This window comes from Danio aesculapii, chromosome 5 (genome assembly GCF_903798145.1).
Source record: "Danio aesculapii chromosome 5, fDanAes4.1, whole genome shotgun sequence".
Taxonomy (NCBI): Eukaryota; Metazoa; Chordata; class Actinopteri; order Cypriniformes; family Danionidae; genus Danio; species Danio aesculapii.
This window is the reverse complement of record NC_079439.1, coordinates 38544311-38565470: the sequence shown is the minus strand read 5'-3', so window position 1 is coordinate 38565470 and position 21160 is coordinate 38544311. Positions and strand designations below refer to the sequence as shown.

General features: G+C 36.5%; 1 protein-coding gene across 1 annotated transcript in view; it reads left to right on the top strand.

Annotated features, from left to right (window-relative positions):
* lrch2 (leucine-rich repeats and calponin homology (CH) domain containing 2) overlaps positions 1-21062 on the top strand; it is a 138104-nt gene extending 117042 nt beyond the window's left edge. Inside the window, exons 19-23 of the mRNA XM_056458145.1 lie at positions 1087-1199; positions 4103-4240; positions 4413-4490; positions 7294-7959; positions 18594-21062. Of these exons, the coding sequence (XP_056314120.1) occupies positions 1087-1199; positions 4103-4240; positions 4413-4490; positions 7294-7413 (449 nt within the window). The 3' untranslated portion in view covers positions 7414-7959; positions 18594-21062. The remainder of the gene's footprint in view (positions 1-1086; positions 1200-4102; positions 4241-4412; positions 4491-7293; positions 7960-18593) is intronic.
* Positions 21063-21160: the final 98 nt, after the last annotated feature.

Below are 21160 nucleotides of genomic sequence, written 5' to 3'. Positions count from 1 at the left end.
TCATTTTATCCAATAGAATTTTTTTTCATCAAAGCATGTTAATGCACAGACAGAACAGTCATTGTCTTTAGTCTTTTTAAACATGTTTGTTATTTCTGTGTTAAAACCAAAGTATTAAAAGAAGTATTAAATTTAAAAGTTTATAGTTTAAATATAAGGCCAATCTCTAAAGGGGGTCGCACACTGGATGTCCCACATCGCAACACCTCTTTCAGAATTGTAAACAGTTTTATATGAGGGTACGCACATCAGCACCACCGTTTAGCATCTGTTCGTGTTGCTTTCTATAGACAGCTATTTAAAAACGGGATGAGCCATGGCAAAGTGCATCCATTTTGTGACCTGCTTCTGATAACAGAAAAGAATTGTTTGAAAGCAACTTGACACTGCAAATAAAGATTGCAGCAATTACAATGTTACTCAAATAGATATATTAGGTAAGTAGTCATTATAATTTTTATCACTGAACAATATATTCAAGAGATTCTTCAAAAATGCTGATTCATTCTGCAATTAAATGTGTTTGGATTTTTGATTATTCATTTGAAATAAACATATTTTTTTTAAATGAATGTTTTAATTCTATATTATAAAAGAAATAACATGATAACATAATTGGCAGCACAGTGGCAGCAAGAAGGTTGCTGGCTCGAGTGCTGGCTGGATCAGTTGGCATTTCTGTGTGGAGTTTGCATGTTCTCCCCGTATTCGCGTGGGTTTCCTCCAGGTACTTCGGTTTCCTCCACAGTGCAAAGACATGCGGTATAAGAGAATTGGATCAAATAAATTGACCGAAGTGTATGAGTGTGTGTGAATGTGAGAGTATATGCGTGTTTTCCAGTACTGGGTTGGGGCTAGAAGGGCACCAGCTGCATAAAACATATGCTGGAATAGTTGTTGGTTCATTCCGCTGTGACAACCCCTGATAATCAGAGACTAAGCTGAAGGAAAATTAATGAATGAATAATTACATATTTTTCATTTTTAGGGAAGCTAACCCTTTAACGAACACACTGCAGACATTGAATGAGTAGATTAAAAGATTCAGAAGAAATGATTAATGAAGACTGTGTGTTTTTTACTCAGCCTTCTCCCGTGGAAACCGTCAAGACTTCAGCTCCACAGACCCAAGCTTCACCATGAGAAGGAAGATGGAGCACCTCAGGGAGGAGATGGAGCAGATCAAACTTTTGCGGCAGGTCAGAATTCCTTGTGTTGCGAAGTTAAAAGCAAAAAAGATTGAGTCATACAGCATAACTAGGGTAACGCACGTGAAGGCAATAAAACACACATGCAAACAAGTTCTGTTTTGATATACACTTCCCTACCCATTTTTGCCTAGAGGTTTATTGTTAACAATTCTCTTTAAATTTGTTGTTAGTGCTGACGGAGTCTGTGCATGCATCATTGTCGAGTCATGATAAAGATCTTTTACAGACAATAAATAATACCATGTGATCAAGTCATGTCCTTTTTAATTCAGAGGAAAGGACAAAGAGATTAGGCGTTGAAGTCACTGTGCAGGGCATGAAACGCCTATTTACTTGTGCGTCACAAGCTATTGACTTGCATGCTATATGAGCTACTTACTGTATTTAAGTTACACTTGCTGTATGCACTGTGTTACTACAAAGAAGTAAGCTGAAGGAGTAAGATGTTTATTAGCTGGTAAATAACTAGAAGGAAAAAAATGTACTAAACAGTTTGTGCTACAAACTAGTGCATTTCTGATAATGATAATGCATTCAGTTATAATATCATAACAAATATTAGCCAGAAAATAATTACGAATAAGGTACGAAGACAGCTCAGTTTTGTAACCAGAAATGTAGACCAGGGTTGGAATGTAACAAGTGCTTGTGACTAGAGATGTTCCGATACTCTTTCCCCTCCCAATACCAGATTTCGAATACATGGGTGTGTATCTGAACATACAGCTGTACTAATCTTGTGTGAATTGAAATAATTAATTTATGTTTATAGTGTGTTTGTGGGGTATCCCTTAATAAATTATGAGCAAATGTACGGGCATGTGTGTGTGTGTGTGTGTGTATATATATATATTTAGTTTTCATTTGGTTTATTCTATGCCTTCATTATATCTGGCAATGAGGAATTCATTTTATTCATTTCAGGAGTTCATGCATTCATTTTAATGTTTATTAGGAGTTTTCAAATAAAAAGCCAACGGGAAATGGTGTATATAAATAATATATAACATTTACAGCTCTATTTGTTATTTAAGATTCGGTTTCTAGAACATAAATATTTTATAACAGCAAATTTAGTAGATTAACTCGACAACATCCCGAAACTCAAAATTCATTGTGGAGATCGGCTTACATTAGTTTTGTCTTCCTAATTATTATTTCAGACCCATAAAGAGAATTACTGCTAGAAAGCGATCGCCTGTATTTTCCCCGTCATGGCTAGGCGTGTATCAGCAAACTAATAAAGCCCTGACCTTACCGAATAAACAGTGTTCCACCAGATCCTGTAGGTCAGAAACAACAGTTTAATGTTTACTGCTGAACAACTCATTTTATCATGGTAAAATAACACAGAAATGGAATAATAACACTTCACTCTCCTCCCAAAGCTCCGATGTCTGCTTTGAGAAACTGTCAATCACAACTGTCAATCATGATGACACGCCCAGCATTAAATTACTGCTAAAAACATTTTCTTTACAAAAATGAAGATCTGCACCTATATCAGCTGATAACCAGTGCCTTATTTGACCAAAACCATCTTTCAGGACTTTTTATTGCAAATGTAATGATTTTTTTTATTTGGGCTCAAGTCTCGTTCATTATTAGAAACAGATGGTCAACCAAAAAGTAACTCAGGGTTATAGAAAGAGTGGCCAACACAAAGTACATACATTCCTAATATGGAGTCCCATCTCACACTCAACACACTACAACTATATGGTATGAATACAGCACTGCAACATTGAAAGAAGAGAGATCGACTTAGAAACTCACTTACCAGTTCTATAATGATTGGATCAGCTGTAGTTTAAAATTACACTGGGTTTTTCCTCCTCTAAGGGCTTATTATGCGGCTTCTGTCGGAATCTTAGGATGGAGCTGCATAGCTGCAATCTAAACAACTACATTCTCACCTACAAAAGCCTCAAAAGTTCATTATGTTGTCCAACTGATGCAATATTTGTCAAACTGTAGTGAGTTTATTGATCTGCTGTCACTCTATGTGGGCGGAGTAATACAGAAGGGTGAGGAGGCTGTAGGGGTTCTGATATTGCAGAATATTGCACGGCTATCAGATTCAAGAACTAGACAGAACTGTTGTATATATATATATATTATATATATATATATATATATATAATTATTAATATTTTTATTATTTTTTATTTTTATTTTTTTTATCATTACTATTTTTTCCAGCAGTGACTGTAAAATGTTTATATATTGTATATTTATTTGAATTGATTATATATTTATATATAAAATTTATATATTTATTAAAAATAAATATTTGCATAAAATATTAAAAATATGCATAAAATAATAAAGGTGCCAAGCTTTCTGGCATGCTGTGTATATTTCTTCCTACATAAAAGAATACAAGTTAGTAAAATAACTCTAATTTTCATTCACAACAAATGTTACTTGTTATTCTGACAAAATGTCCTTTTCTGAAAATTGAAATTTGAAAGACTGGTTATCAGACCTTTAAAGAATAAAACAAATATTTAAATCCTACCAAATCCATATCTAATGAATCCAGTAAATGCAGAGAAATTAAGAATTTTATGATGATCTTTAAATTTGTCTAAAGCTGTAATTAGAGAAATATATTTAGTTTTAGATGTGTGGTGGACTGATGTGAGGTTGACTGATTCTTAAGCAGCCATGTCTAATCTTACATCCTCCTTCACTTAAACTTCTGCATTTGCTCTCCTTGGTGCTGAAGAGCCACTAATGTGATGCCTGAATCTCTAATAAAAGCACTCCCTGAGCCTTATCTTGACATTTAGCCTATGGGGGATTCTTTGTTAACGTGACATACTTTGCCTGTTATTTGGAATGGCTAATTTGCAAATGAAACAAACAGAGCTTGTGTGTGTTTGCAGAACCTCGAGTCAAGGTTGAAGGTTTTATTGCCAGATGACGTGGGCGCTGCGCTGATGGATGGTGTCGTTTTATGCCATCTGGCCAATCACATTCGTCCTCGTTCTGTCGCCAGTATTCATGTACCCTCCCCTGCCGTGGTAAGTCCGATATCCCATATTAATAAACCTTGTATTATACTTCTGTCAAATATGATTGTATTATCTGAGCTCTTTTAAATGTTCATTAGTAAATGTGCAGCATTCAAATCAAGCACGTTTTTAAGACTCTACTTTCTATAGCTTTTATATGTGTTTCTACTTTCTCTAATAGCCAAAACTAAGTATGGCCAAATGTCGGCGCAATGTGGAGAATTTCTTGGATGCCTGTAAAAAGCTTGGAGTGCCACAGGTGGGATTGAGTGTTTCTTTCCTCTGAATCCATGATATGTCATGATATGGATTATTATCCAATATCTGCATGTTTTTTATTATTTATTTATTGGTATTATCTCAAACTGAAACCACCAGGATTTAAACCACTCTACAATATATACAATACATATTTTTCCATGTATGGTGAGCATTTGTGGATAAAGTAATTAAACTGTAAAAAATGCTGTAAAATTGAAAGTATTACTGGCAATTTTGGTTGCCAGTATAACTGTAAAATAACAATCATTAATTTTAATTAAATATTAAATATTAATTTTTAGTTAACAGTGCGCTTGTACATTTTACAGTACTACGGCAGTTTTTACAGTATTGCTGGTGTTATGAATTAAATTAAAAATCTTTATTCAAAAAGAAGTTTAACCAAAAAGTAACAAGATAACAGGGATTAAAAGCATAATCCCTGGTGCCCCCAGCACTCTCTCTCCCCAAAATATAAACCAAAACACAAACCACTGAGAATTAACAAGAAAATACGATTTATTTACAGAAAATAATGAGCAAAATAACATCGGGATGGGGTTAAGCCAAAATAAATGACATTAAAAGCGTCACGGTGGCGCAGTGGGTAGCACGATCGGCTCACAGCAAGAAGGTCGGTGGTTCGAGCCTCGGCTGGGTCAGGTGGCATTTCTGTTTGGAGTTTGCATGTTCTGCCCGTGTTGGCGTGGGTTTCCTCTGGGTGCTCCGGTTTTCCCCACAGTCCAAATACATGCGCTATGGGTTAATTGGGTGAGCTAAATTGTCCGTAGTGTGAATGTGAGAGTGTGTATGGTGTTTCCCAGTGATGGGTTGCAGCTGGAAGGGCATCCTCTGCCTAAAACATATGCTGGATAAGTTGGCGGTTCATTCTGCTGTGGCGAATCCAGATTAATAAAGGGACTAAGCCAAAAAAGAAAATGAATGAATGAATAAATGAGAATAAACCAAAATAAGTAAATTAGAGAAAACTTCCCTGAAGAATAAATACGAAAATAATAAACAGAAGACACCAAACCTCTCTACCATACCCCAAGCCAGACAAGGAGACAGAAAACCGGGTTTCGCCAGTTAGAATGTACAACTTTACATCGGCATCTCACAAAATGCCAAGAGGCATCAGCAACAATCACTCGTTTTCATCGTTCAAGTAACAGCATCTCAACAAACAATAACGAGCGGGGAATCGAGAGAGAGCCGGGAGCCAATGAATCCCTCACACACACTACAACTACTTCTAACACTGGCAAAATTGACAAGAGCACTCTAAATTCATTCATTTTCCTTCAGTTTAGTCTCTATTTCAGAGATTCCCACAATGGAATGAACTGCCAACTTATCCAGCATATGTTTTATGAAGCAAATACCCTTCTAGCCGCAACCCAGCACTGGGAAATACCCATATACCCTTTTTCACTTTTTCCAAGTTGGTGGTTCATTCCGCTGTGGCGACTATAGCTTAATAAAGGGACTAAGCCGAAAAGAAAATGAATGAATGAATAAACTACAGAACAGTTGTAATTGTTGGAGTAAACCAAAATTGCCAGTAATATTGTACATTTTACAGCATTTGAATTTGTCACTTTATTGGGATTTTTAAGAATTTTACATGTTTTTTCAACACTTTAAAGTAAATCAATCAAAAGAATAAAGATATTTATTTTGTAGCAAAAAAATATCTGTTTTAAAAAGAACATGTGTCATTGTTTGAACTAAAACATGGACAGTAATAAGAAATGTTACTTGACCATTATATCATATCAGAATGTTTTCTAAAGGATCATCTGACCCTGAAGACTAAGGAAGAAAAAATATTTTAAAATAAATTAAAATAGAATACTGTTATATCAAAATGTAACAAAATACAAACATTTTTAGGGTGCTTTCACATTAGGACTTTTGGTCTGCACCAGGATTTGTTTGACGTCAGAGTTCGGTACGTTTAGCTAGTGTGAACGTGTCTTTTGAACTCGCACTCGGGTACAATTCATGTGAACTCTGGTCCTGTTCACTTCTGGTAGGAATGCAATTGTACCAAATAACGAAGGTGAACCGACAACAGTACAACAAACTATCGTTTTCATAAAGTTTGTTCGTGTGTGTGTATCTGTGTATCACGTACTGTACCTTGGTGACAAGTGCCAGAGCAAACACAGTGATAATGTCTGCTTGTCTCCTCCAAAAACAGCTTCTGCAGACATCGCGTTATGTTCTGAATGTTGATAATATTTTTGCGGCAGATAAATGCGAATCACTTTCTGTATGTCCAAAACCAAAAGATTCAGTAAAAGCAGAACGACCGCAAGGTGCGGACGTCTTTCCATTTTGGCGCTTTGCTTTCGTGTCCGTCACCTAACAACAGCCGTACACAAAACAGCAGCTCGATGATGCAAGCGTACCGGGCTTCAGAAAGAAAAAAGACGGTGTGAACACAAACCAACTGAAAAGTGGCAAGTGGGAACAATCGAACTTGGGTTGAACTTTAGGGTGAAAGCACCCTAAATTAACATTTTCTAGGCAGTGACCACAAAAGATTTGTCATTTAAAAACCTTAAAAGTCTTAACCACTCTTAAACTTTTGAACAGCACTGTAAATATTACATGCTATTGGCATTTGTTTTTACCATGTTTTCTTTTTTAACAAGACACCAATTTCAGTTATTCGCCTATTTACTGCTCAAAAAATAAAGGGAACACTTGAACACAATGTAACACCTCAAGTGTTCCCTTTATATTTTGAGCAGTGTATTTATGCTTACATTTGCGTGTGTGTTCATCAACAGGACCAGTTGTGTTTGCCACATCACATTCTGGAGGAGCGAGGTCTGGTAAAAGTCGGCGTCACCGTTCAGGCCCTGCTAGATCTTCCATCATCAAAACCCAATCAACTTTCCACCATGTAGCATCGCCGGATCATCTCATCTCTCTGTACCTTGCCTTACCACCTCATCCCGTCCCTTCTCTCTCAATGCTGATCTTTGACCTATCGCAGGGAGACCACGACCCTTCAGGCCGGCAATTTCCCCCTACCTCTAATAAGCCTCTCTGGAGGGGTCTAGACCTTTTAATGCTCCGATATCAAGCCCTATTGGAGGGGAATTGCAAGTTAAAACCACACTGTTCATTCTGAGGGGAAATATCTGTTTATATTTCACAGCCGGACACTTTTTTGTTCTCCTCATCTGTCTGGTGTTCGCTCTTCTCTTGGACCGGTGAGCCCACAGTGGGTGAGGACAGGAGAAACGCATGCAGCTTTATGACTGATTCTGAAACAGAGGGATGGTGTAATATCAATGCCACCACAACCCTCTTCTGTATGAAGTCAACAAGAGCTGTCTGTCATTCAGTTCCGTTGTGTCTGTCTCAAGCAGTGAGTGGGAAAGGAACATTTGTTGCACGTTCAACCAGACGAGCACAGAGTTGGCATACAAAAGTATCACAGCGATCAGGTGAGTCACTGGCAGAGCTTTAGACAAGATTTATGTGTTTGATATCACGTGCCTGCACAAGACAAAGACGTATTTATGTTCTTACGTGCATTCAGATGTTTTTTGGAACTGGTTTGCCCACACGTTCTGTTTAGCTCTTCGAGTTCTCATGAACAGTCTGGAATTCACAACAGAGTTCCAGAACGTTTCGCACGTGCCAGTCTGTAATTGCATATCATAAAATTGGGACTCAGGTTGCAGGTCTGAGCAGGAATGAATAGTGAATAGTCTCAGCTCAAACTAGGTCAGTTATTTATATACAGTGCCGCTTGAAAGTTTGTGAACCCATTGTGGAATTGGTGACAATGTGAATAATGGTAACATAATAAAAGAGATCGTACAAAATTAATGTTATTGGAGGACACTTGTGAGGCTCAAACACAACTATTAAAAAAGGGTGTCAAAAAAGCGACAAATAAAGTAGAGGTGTCCAAAGTCGGTTTTGGAGGGCCGGTGTCCTGCAGATTTTAGCTCAAATTTGCCTCAACACACCTGCAAGAATGTTTCTAGAAGGCCTAGTAAGAGCCTGATTAGCTAGCCCAGGTGTGTCTGATTGGGGTTGGAACTAAACTTTGCAAGACAACGGCCCTCCAGGACTGAGTTTGGACACCCCTGGAATAAAAGATGGAAAGGAAACACGATGCGTTAAGATTTGGGGTGTGAAAACAAATTTAGGAATTGGAAGATACTACAGCCATTTCCGCACTTGTTTTTGTTTAATAAACGCATATTTTTTTCTCCATTTTGGCCTTTCGTCCACACTAAGATGGCGGTTTTTGGAAATGATAACATATTTTTGAAAAAGCTCCCTAAAGCGGATACGTTTTACATAATTGCATTGCAGTATGAAATGTGGAAATGGAGGCTTTCGAAAACGATGAACTTTTAGTCATGTGATCAATTTAGCTACATTGTACAACAGTTGTTTTGGATGCTCTCCGTTTTGACATCATTGACAAAGATTAATTAGTTTGTGGATTGGTTTTCTTCAGATGGCACCGAATGTTTTCTTCCAGTCTACATTCCTGCTTGTTTTTGCAACTTTATACTCCTTTGTTACATGCAGCAACATCTCCATCTCACTATCGGCCCATTTATAAAACTTGCTGCTTTTTCTTGAAATATTGCTATGATGTTTCAAAGAGCTGGAAAGTAAATAAATGCCAGGAAGAAATTATGCAGGTTAGAGTGACTTACATCTTAATGCATGTACTTTGATGAAAAAAATTTTGTTAGAAAAAAATGTTTTTTTTTTTCAAATGTATCAGTTTAATGTAGACATAATTTGTCTTCAGAAAACATGAAAGTATTCTTCTGTTATTTCTGAAGGGCAGAACCAATTTCAACAAAATAAGAAAAACATCTTCATTCTGTTTAAAGGTTCACAAAAGGTTCACAAACTTTTAAGCAGCACTGTATTTACACTACCTGACAAAAGTCTTGTCATCTAACCATTTAGGAACAACAAATATTTACTTGACTTGTAGTTGATTGTTTGGTATCAGAAGTGGCTAATATGAAAGACAAAGGCCTCTAGATTACACTTATTTTAACACAATAAAATATGATCATGCCTTCATTTTGAAATATTTAATTAGTGCAGTAAGGTCTGACTTTGCTTAGACAAAAGTCTTGTCACTCACGGAAATAATGTACAGTATAGAATATAAAGTCATGGTGCAGTGGAAAAGAATTAATATTGTGTATGACTCCCATGAGCTTGGAGGACTGCATCCAAACATCTCTACAATGACTCAAATAACTTATTAATAAAGTCATCTGGAATGGCCAAGAAAGTGTTCTTGCAGGACTCCCAGAGTTCATCAAGATTCTTTGGATTCATCTTTAATGCCTGCTCCTTCTTCTTACCCCAGACATGCTCAATAATATTCATGTCTGGCAACTGGACTGGCCAATCCTGGAGCACCGTGACCTTCTTTGCATTCAGGAACTTTGATGTGGAGGCTGAAGTATTAGGAGCGCTATCCTGCTGAAGAATTTGCCCTCCCCTCTGGTAATGTAATGGGCAGCACAAATATCTTGATACCTCAGGCTGTTGATGTTGCCATCCATTCTGCAGATCTCTCGCATGCCCCCATACTGAAAGTAACTCCAAACCATGATTTTTCCTTCACCAAACTTTACTGATCTCTGTCAGAATCTTGGGTCCATGCCGGTTCGAATAGGTCTTCTGCAGTATTTGTGATGATTGGGATGCAGTTCAACAGATGATTCATTGAAAAAATCTACCTTCTGCCACTTTACCCAATGATCAACTAGAAGTCAAGTTATTATTTGTTGCTCTAACAACTAGGATCGACAACAAGACTTTTGTCAGGTAGCGTATATTTTGAAAAAATTAAGAGACTACCTGAAAATTGTCAGTGTCAATATTCTCATTGAACATTGAAAGTTTTAAAATATTTCTATATGATAATAAATAATGGTTTTAGCCCTTTATAGAATAAAGCAGCTATTAAAGTAATCTCTTACATTTTTTCCACACAATTTCCAGAAAATAATAAAGCGTGCTGAAATATCAGTAAGTCATGAGAACCAAATAGACAAATCATAGCCATGAAATACACATTTTTATACACATACATGCATTTTGTAGACAAATATTTCATTGTTTTTGCCTCATGTAAAAACAAAGGAACAGAACAGTCTTTGATGCTTGGAAAATGTAACCAAGCTGTAGGGGATGCGCAGCAGGTCATTCACCACAGTAAACTGTGAAGATGTTAAGACATTTTTGAAAATGTACAAATGCTTTTGTTTTATTAAGGACATTATTTATTTACCTGTATGTACTTCTGTGTGTTTTATTTATTTATTTCTTTGAGTTATGTTGACTACGTTATCAACCTCAGAAAAACCTTGACTATAAATCAGCAATACCATTTTAAAGGTCTGGAGTGTAACAGTTTTAAGATGATGACAAACTGGACCCGCCACCTTAAAAAGTGTTAGTTCTTGAGGTTATTTGCAGTCAATAGCTGCATTCATGTAATCTCCTAATTACAGTAATTATGAGATTCCAACTTAAAAAAAAAATAGGTCACAGCCTTGTACATCTCATAATTATTACTTGTAAACTGAGGATTTTCAGAGAGTTACAGCTTGTGCCACGTGACCACTGCTCCGCATGACTGCCATAGATTCATTTAGATGCAACTGTATATTTAGGTATTGATAATGTTGCCAAGTTTGGAAACATAAATAGCTCCAAGTAGACTGTCCTCTTGTCATCTCAAAATTACAATAATCACAAGACTAGACAAACACAGCTCATTTCCACGTAACACTGCTTTTATATACACTGAAAGCTGTTTATTGTGAGAAAGATCATCAAGATCAGAAGTAGAATCTTTGTTCATGTTTACTTGCGTAGGAAATAGGTTTACAAAGAAATTGGTCTTGGAATGCAGTACACTGGTATACTGGTAAACACATACAAACAAATAACTTTATAATTATAAAAAATTGTTTTGTTGCTGTTCCAAAAAAATGATTCCAAGAATCTGCCATTTAAGAGGGTAACATACGCGTCTTGTTGGAAAAAAACTAGTTTTTTGCTTTTGCTCGTTAGTCTCATTGGCTTCAAGTCTTTGGACTTTTTAAAGATTCTTCATATATTCATCTGAATTATATTATATTTATGGCCACATGTGCAAGACGAGCAACTATAGGTCCACATTTTACCAATAAATTTCCATACCATATCAAAATACCATAATTAATCACTCTTGAAAACAGATTGATCAAATTAAGACATTTTTTATTTCTTAACCCCATCACTTTCCAGTCTCTTCATCAGAAAGCAGTCTTTGCTATCGTTTTGAACACGGACTCTCAGTATAAGCGGATCAATTCATGGAACTGTCCATATGAGCCTCCAGATATTTATGTGAATGTCCTTATGCAATGAAATGAGTTTTCCCAGATGTTTTGTTTGACCGTTACAGTTCTCCTGAACAATCTGCATCAGGAATTCACTACTGAATTGCTGAATGTTCAGCTTGTAATTGTAGAAACCTACTTATAAAGCATACAGTACCAGTTGGGACTCAGGGTCAGATTATAAGTGTCATCTGAGAAAAATCGTTATTGGTAGCACTTTATTTTGATGGTCCATTTAAGTATTGGTAGACTGTCTGCTTAATATCTGTTGATATGCTCCTTCAACAGACATTTAATTGACTATAAGAAACTTTGCAAGTACATGTTAACTTACACTAATCCCAACCTAACAGTCTACTTATAATCTAATGAGATTTAGTTTGCATGTAGATGCAATGTAACTTAAATTTAACAAACAAAGCATCAAAATAAAGTGTGACCTGGTTATTCAGACTCCTAGAGGACTTTTTAAGTTGAGCAATTATTATCCCTGAAAATAGTTTGTTAAAAACACTTGGCAGGAAAGTGATTCACTTTCAAAGTAAGTGGTGTAAAATCTTGGCAAAAAATCCCTGTGTATGCTGATCTTCTGCACATGCTGTGATTTGGCACAGTATTTTTTACCCTTGTAAATTATACTTATGGTACACTGTAAAATATATATATATATAAATCGACAGTTTTCTGTATTTTATCATTCATGCTTTTTTTTTACATCTATTTATGCTTTTGAATTTTATTATGGGATCTTGATCTTTCCTCAAAGGCTTTTGATGTCAAAAAGTTTGACAAAGTGACGTTTTGAATAGTTTGAAGAGATATATTGCACTTAAAAAATAGTTTTGCTGCTTGTTCAAACTACTTATTTAAAATGAGCTGAAATTACACAATTCTTGAGCTTATTTTGGGACAAATTAATAGTTTTATGTTCAATCTACTTGAATTGTAAAAACGAAGTTAACTTAATTCCTTCATGTTGTCCCAACACAAATCGATTGTGTGTAACCCAGCATTTACTTTAGGAGTGTGTCAGGGTTGGTGTTGTAAATTATGGTACAAAAACCTACTTTGTTCTGGTACTTTTTGTCATTTTACAGACTTAATTCTCAATGTCTTAATGTCTTAAACTACTAAAATGTCAAAAAATAGCAACCAAGGCTCATTCTGAAAACGTAGCCCTATGTACATTTCTGGAGAGCGCCAAATACATCCCAGGAGGCCACTGTGTATACATTTAAGATCTCAAATTTTTCTCGCAAGTGCCATTTGCGCCTGCTGTTTCGTATATCCACCATAGACCGATATCGACTGACTGACCAACTGACTGATTCCCACACCTAATCCCGACATTCTTCCCTAAACCCAAAAAATAGTGTTTTCAAAAGCACCGATTGACCCACTTCCCTAATCCCAACCTACGCATTTTGAAAAGCAATCCAGAAAAATAAAAAGACCCTTGACTTTTACCACGTTTTTCAGATTTTACCACATCCTCCCCATGTTATGTACTTGTTTATTTTACTTTTGTCTTTTGCTTTTGTCTTACCTGCTTCATGGAACCGTTCTTTGCCAGACTCAAGCCCCGTAATTACAGTCAACTCCTTTCTGTGTCTCAAGTTTGTCGACATATGCTGCGAGCCACTGGACAAACTGTAAAAGTGGGAAAACCGTCAATACGGTGGTAATCAGTCAGCTGCTAGCGAGAAAAGGAACAGCGTCATACCGCACCGTATTATTCTTTTTAAAGAAGAAATGCAGCCATACATACTTCTGGCTACATAATTTGTGATCTCCAGAAACATATATTGGGCTACGTTTCAGAATGAGTCTATGTTGAGTAAAAGTCACTTTGTTAAACTGTCGATGGAGCAGAGATAAAACTCTCATAATGCAATTCACAACCGTAAATAAACACCATGTGAATCACAAAGTACAAAACCTGTTAATTAACCAATACTTTTACAGCATACAGTATGTTTGTTACTACTTTCTCATTTTATTTACACGACCACAAGTTTACAAGACCACAAATGCTGTATTCTCATTACCTTTACTGTACATTGTGGTAAAAAAACAGCGTACACCAGATTTGCAGAATGATGCTTTGTCAAAGATAATTGCAGACGCTGAACTAATTGCAGTTTATGAGGGGTTATGGTGTTTCTAGTCACTTTGGGAAGATTGTATTTATGAGCTGAGTGCTTATGAATGTCAAATGTAAAGTTGTAATTACTAGTGGAATTTTCTTGAGATGAGAAACCATCTCCACTTAAATCATGCTGTCAGATTTATCTCATAACGATCTTAATGGCTGTTTATAAGCACTGTTTATTCATATCGCACATTTAAAGGGGTCATCAACTGCCCTTTTTAATTAGCACTGTCCTTGGAAGTCTGTTCATAATGTTTTCAATATATTTAAATCATAAAAAATAATTACACAATTATAAGCAGTTTTGTTTTGGGTCCTGTTTTGACCCGCTTATCAAAACACATGGTTTGAATAGGCATAGCAGATTGTTGACTCTGTGGTAAACACACACTGGCATGCTTGGCTCACAGTATACATATTTAAACAATTTGAAATGTTGCAAAGGACAGCTCTGTACCTGCCAATGTAAACTTCTGCATGAATGTTTGACAGCCAGCATTTTTGGTTAATCGACAGTGCTGTGATTAGGAACACATCATCATCTGAGATGACAAAGGTTTTTTACTAGTATTACAACACACTGTATGTTGTTTGCTTTTGGTGTCTGATTGAGCATTTGGATCACCAATAGAGTAAAGGAAATGGAAGTATTTATATGTTAAAATTTATATTATTTGTTAATTTACAATAAATAATATAAAGTTGCTATAGTATTGTATGTTTAACCTACAATAATAATTAAATGCACAGCACCTTTCTTAAATAAAAAATATTCAAATGCAAAAACACACCAAATACATATTTATTATTAATACTGTAGTGGTAGAGTTTAAAAGTAGCATTTTTATGCAGAAAAGGCTGAGAGAGCTGAACGTGCTGCAGTTTAAGAAAACACGTACAATTACAAAAAACACCAACAAATTAAGAAAAAATCTTCATCAGTTTGACAGCATTTTCACACAAAAATAAAACGTGCTATATCTTCTCAAAACACAAACAGATTAATAAAACTCGTTACATTTTCTCACAACGCAAACAAATTATTAAAACGTGCTCCATTTTCTCACAACGGAAACAAATTAATAAAAGGTGCTGCATTTTCTCACAACGCAAAAGATTTATGAAAACGCGCTACATTTTCTCACAATGCTTTCAAAAATATCAGAACACAATGAAAATGTTTCAAGAGGACCCAAAAAAAAACGTGACGGACACTGCTGTGCTGTGACTATAGCTCAGTTAAGTTGTAGGTGATCATATTCTTCTATGACTCTCGGCGAAGGCTGTATCTCATACCTTTGTTTGGATTCAACCACCGGAGTGGGTATGTGGGTCTGTGACCAGCGTCCCCTAGCTGCAGGACCAGATGGCCGCCGCCTTCATCTAAATATATCCCCTGTTGCAATGTTTCGTCTATGTCAATGCGTTTATGTGCTTGGGTGCTGGGGATTTTTTCTCCCCGATCTCACACTGCCCTACTTCAAGGACAGTCTGAGGGGGGACTTTTTTCACCTCCCTCTTCCCAAATGTATTTTATTTCCTTTTTCTAAAAGCTATCTCTCAGGTGACCTGTCCTCCCCATGAAATATGTGATGTGTTTGTATTGGAGGAGGGGGAGGTCCAATTTCACTACATGTAAAAGTGTATGTGACAAATTAAGGCTTCATCATCATCATCATCTTTGAAAGATGAGTTTATTGTTTATTTATTTTAACATCCTGAATCCCTTGTCTTTTGTATTTTATTAGCCTAAATAACCAAAACCTAAATAGCTGTGTCTGTCACATTTTAGGGTCCTGTGGAAACATTTCCGTTGTGTTTTCCGTGCTATTTGAAAGTGTTGTGAGAAAATGCAGCGCGTTTTTGTAAATTGTTTAGATTGTGAGAAAATGCAGAGCGTTTTCCTAAATTGCTTGAATTGTGAGAAAGTGCAGCAAGTTTTATTGATGTGTTTCCATCGTTAGAAAATGCAGCAGGTTTTCAAAAATTGTTTACATTGTGTGAAAATGCAGCATGTTTTATTAATGTGTTCGCATTGTGAGAAAATGCAACTCGTTTTCAAAATTTGTTTGTGTTGTGTGAAAAAGCAGCGCGTTTTCGTAAGTTATCCGTGTTGTGAGAAAATGCAGCACATTTTTGGAAATTTACTGCGTTGTGAGAAAATGCAGCACATTTTTGGAAATTGTCTGCACGTTTTATTAAAAATGTTTTTGCGTTTGACAATTTGCGGCACGTGTGCTGTCAAACGGTTGAAGATCTTTTCTTAATTTGCTGGTGATTTTTGTAATTGCAGTTCTCTTGACCACCGTAGAAACTAATGTTTTGATTTTTCCCACAAAAAGCAGAAATACAAACTTCCCCGAATGACTTTGATACACATTAATTTAAAATATGTTTTTATTTTCGATCTTTTCTTCCCTTTTGTGACTCCTCTATAAGTGAAACGGCTTCTCATACCAGAACAAATGTAGTGCTTTATTTTAATTGATGGTTTTATTTATTTATTTTGCATTTATATTTCTTGGCTATAGGTTTGTTATGGTTGTGGCTTCATGAGTGACAGTCGTCCCACCCTGTACCAGTAAATATATCAACACTGTCATCAGTATAGAGATGTCATTGCAAGAAGAGTTTTGATTTTGAAGATAGATTACATTTGAACCTGGATTATACAATAAATAAAACACTCTGCACAGACAACGATAAATAAATACTGCAATATACAATTAAAAAGTCATTTTTTATTTCATGATGACTAGCCAAAAATCGAGGCTTATGTTGTTGTGTAAAAGATCCTGTTTGAAGAGTGTGAATCTGCTTCGATTAAGCATAAAATTATAATAAAATATTTTCAAAATAACAAATAAGCATAGTCTGCTAATACAGTTCATATAAATGACATCTGTGCTTTTGTATCTGAGCCCACTTTCTTGCAATAAACAGCTTTATCGTGTGCATACAAGCATTAAAACATACCTTTTTTAACCCTCACTATAAAGTCTAAACAGTTTTTATCACATTGCTGTTCATGACTGATCACCATGCAATCTTATGAAGTCCTTTATCTCTCTTATAGCTAATTAATCACAGGCACAAATTGAAACGGAGCCTTCCTATTAGTGCTTTGAAGAGACAAAGTAAACATTATATATTGATTCATGCCTTTCAACAGTATCTTACCTGGCAGCAGATTTTAACAGCGTTTCTGTGGAAAGCAGTTTTTGCATCCGCATTTGCAGCAATTAGTAATACTTTACACCCCTATCATCCTTCACGTTCATGTCTAGAAGTGACTAATAGATTGTTGACAGCATTTCCTCGGGCCGATTTCTTCATGACACAAGCAGTCAAGCAATTAAAAAGGTTTCTTCTTAACAGGGTATCTTTCTATTGGTTTCTGTTTTGGAGAGACTGGAAACGCATCAGTGCAGATCGATTGAAAGAGGCAGCTTCAAACGTGTTCGTTTCTATCTGTTTGGCTGCAAAGTTTGTCACATAATTCTCGATTAGCCATCTGTCATACTCACCCATGTGTGCTTTAAGCTGTCATTACATTTAGTCATTTAGCAGACGCTTTTATCCAAAGCGACTTACAAATGAGGACAAGGAAGCAATTTACACAACTATAAGAGCAGCAGTGAACAAGTGCTATAGACAAGTTTCAGGTGTGTAAAGTCTAAGAAGCAAAGCATTAGTAATGTTTTTTTTTTTGAGAGAGTACAGTTAGTGGTATAGCCAGAGATGCAGATAAGATTGGGAAGGAAAGTGGAGACTAAATAGTTAAGTTTTTAGTCGTTTCTTGAAGACAGCAAGTGATCATTACTCAAGTCATTACTCGCAAGACTCCTGAATTAAGATTGTGTACTGCATGCCACATTTTGACAATATGCTAGTAATAATAACTGAACTGTAGCAGACAAATGAAAGGCTGATTCTGCATTGTGGAAAACTGGTCGACATCTGAAACTGAATATATGCACATTTACACTGTTCGCTATGAGGAGGACAGTAAACGAGGAAGGGTGATTCCGATGAAAGCCATTCTTGTGTATTTATATTTCCTTACTTTTCCATCTTGGCTAAGCTTTGAAAATCATCTCACTCATCGGCTCTGATTCCAAATGTTGGGTTTGGGATAAGAAGTGTTGATTTAACAGTAATGGATGGCACGGGCCCTCCCACGCAGTCTGTACTGTATGTAAATATGTTTTTGTATGACACAAGTGATCATGCATGCGTGGCTCATGTACATAATCTCTGTTTCGACACACATTTGAATGTTTCCTAAAGAGAAGGACAAAGAAACGATTCAGATGTCAATAAAATGACCTTTTACAGTGTTTCTTTGTGCGCTTCTTCTTCAATTCGTCATGGCAGGAAATGCTCTGTGTAAGTGTCAAACTGAAATGAGCAATGATTAAAACATCAAAGATGAGTAATATGGGCTTTGGCTGTTCAAATATCTGTCTGCACCATCTGCTGCATGATTAGGGGAACTACGAATTTCCAAGGAAAGCTTGTGACTCTTTTTTTTTTCCAGGGAATCTCCCAGGAGAACGCAAGTGGTCATGAAGAAGCGTGCTCTCTCAAGTTACACTTGTGAACAAAGGTGTTATTTAGGTCGAGCTGGTGGTTCGACGGTCACGGAATTATAATGAGCTGCAGAAGTGGTCCCTTATTCAAAGATTTATTACAGCTGGTTTTATTATGCATTGTTTAATGTATGCTATACTGCATATGGTTTCCCAGTGCTAGGTTGCAGCTGAAAGGGTGTCCGCCGCATAAAAACAAATGCAGGCATAATTGGCAGTTCATTCCTCTGTGGCGACCATTGATAAATCTAAGCCAAAGGAGAGTGAGGTAGTGAGATGCTGCATATGGTACTTTAAGTACCATTGATGGAAAATGAGAAATGTGTAGAAAAGATTCACAAAATAGGCTAGTACGTACATATACTCACCGGCCACTTTATTAGGTACACCTGTCCAACTGCTTGCAAATTTCTAATCAGCCAAAATCATGGTAGCGACTCAATGATCAAGACGATCTGCTGCAGTTCAAACCGAGCATCAAAGTGGAGAAGAAAGGTGACTTAAGTGACTTTGAATGTGGCATGGTTGTTGATGCCAGATCTGATCTGAGTATTTCAGAAACTGCTGATCTACTGGGATTTTCACGCATAACCATCTCTAGGGTTTACAGAGAATGGTCCGAAAAAGAGAAAATATCCAGTGAGTGGCAGTTCTGTAGGCGCAAATGCCTTGTTGATGCCAGAGATCAGAGGAGAATGGCCAGACTGGTTTGAGCTGATAGAAAGACAACAGAAACTCAAATAACCAATCGATACAACTGAGGTATGCAGAAGAGCATCTCTGAACACACAACATGTCCAACCTTGAGGCAGATAGGCTACAGCAGCAGAAGACCACACTGGGTGCCACTCCTGTCAGCTAAGAACAGGAAACTCAGGCTACAATTCACACAGTCTCACTAAAATAGGACAATAGAAGATTGGAATTCGATTTCTGCTGCGACATTCAGATGGTAGGGTCAGAATTTGGCATCAGCAACATGAAAGCATGGATCCATCCTGCCTTGTATCAGCGGTTCAGGCTGGTGTTGATGGTGTAATGGTGTGAGGGATATTTTCTTGGCACACTTTAGGTATCAATTGGTATCAACTGAGCATTGTGTCAACGCCACAGCCTACCTAAGTATTGTTGCTGACCATGTCCATCCTTTTATGACCCCAGTGTACCCATCTACTGATGGCTACTTCCAGCAAGATAATGTGCCATGTAATAAAGTGCGAATCATCTCAGACTGGTTTCTTGAACATGACAATGAGTTCACTGTACTCAAATGGCCTTCAAACTCACCAGAACTCAGTCCAATAGAGCACCTTTGGGATGTGGTCGAATGGGAGATTCGCATCATGGAAGTGCAGCTGGCAAATCTGCAGCAACTGCATGATGCTATCATGTCAATATGGACCAAAATCTCTAAGAAATATTTCCAGTACCTTGTTGAATCTATGCCATAAAGGATTAAGGCCGTTCTGAAGGCAAAAGGGGGTCCCACTTAATACTAGTAAGGTGTACCTAATAAAGTGGCCGGTGAGTGAATGGAATATAATGTATATAAATATAACTAAAATATCAGGATTAGGGATTTGTAAACAGAACATATTTTATATGTTTTCATCCACTCTGTGGGGATTTTGAGTCTTAATTTGACCACAACTTTCTGTGTTTCAGCAAATGAAATGATTTTTAATGACAAATCTTAATTTGACAAACATATTGTAAAAATGCTTTGAAAATTCTCAACAATACACTCAGTAAAATGACACATTTTACCTCTTCCCAACAGGAAAAGCCACCAACAATCAAAAATGCATGAGTATATGGTGTCATGGCTTTGTAATCAAAAAATATCATTATAATGGAAGTCAATGGGGCAAAAACAGCCATGAACATCCTGTAGCAAAAGGGTAGTACATTTGATCAGTACACAAGGGTTAAGTATTAGTTTATAATGCATGCATTATGGTCTGTTTACAAATCCCCAATCCTGCTATTTAGCACATTATATAACATATTGAATTACTAGGCTATTTTGTGAATCTTCTTTCTCACATTTTTTATTTCTCATTAATGATAGTTGCTTGAAAACCTGCTGTTTTCCACCAGCATTAAAAAGGCAGAGGGTACATATTAATCAGAAGAGAAAAAATATTTTTGCTTGTGAGTTAAAATAGCTCAGCTCTGTCTTATTCAGTGTAAACATTCCTCCTGAAAACACATTTGTCTTTTTTTCTCTCACTCGCTTGGCTTAATTTCATCACATAAGTGGGAAAAGTGAATAAACAGAGTAAATAAAAGTAAACATTTAGTGACTTGATGCTCACAACTCTCACAGAAACATATTTGCAATCTTCCTTTTTTTGTTTTGCTCTATGTAAATACAGCTCCAGCAACAAATAACCCTTTGTTAAATATTGTTCATGTTGAGTGATCAGTTTAACAGTTCATGATGAAGGATAAAACCACATGTATTAAGCTTTAATTACTTTAATTATAAGTCTTGGCAGAGACTTGTATGCTG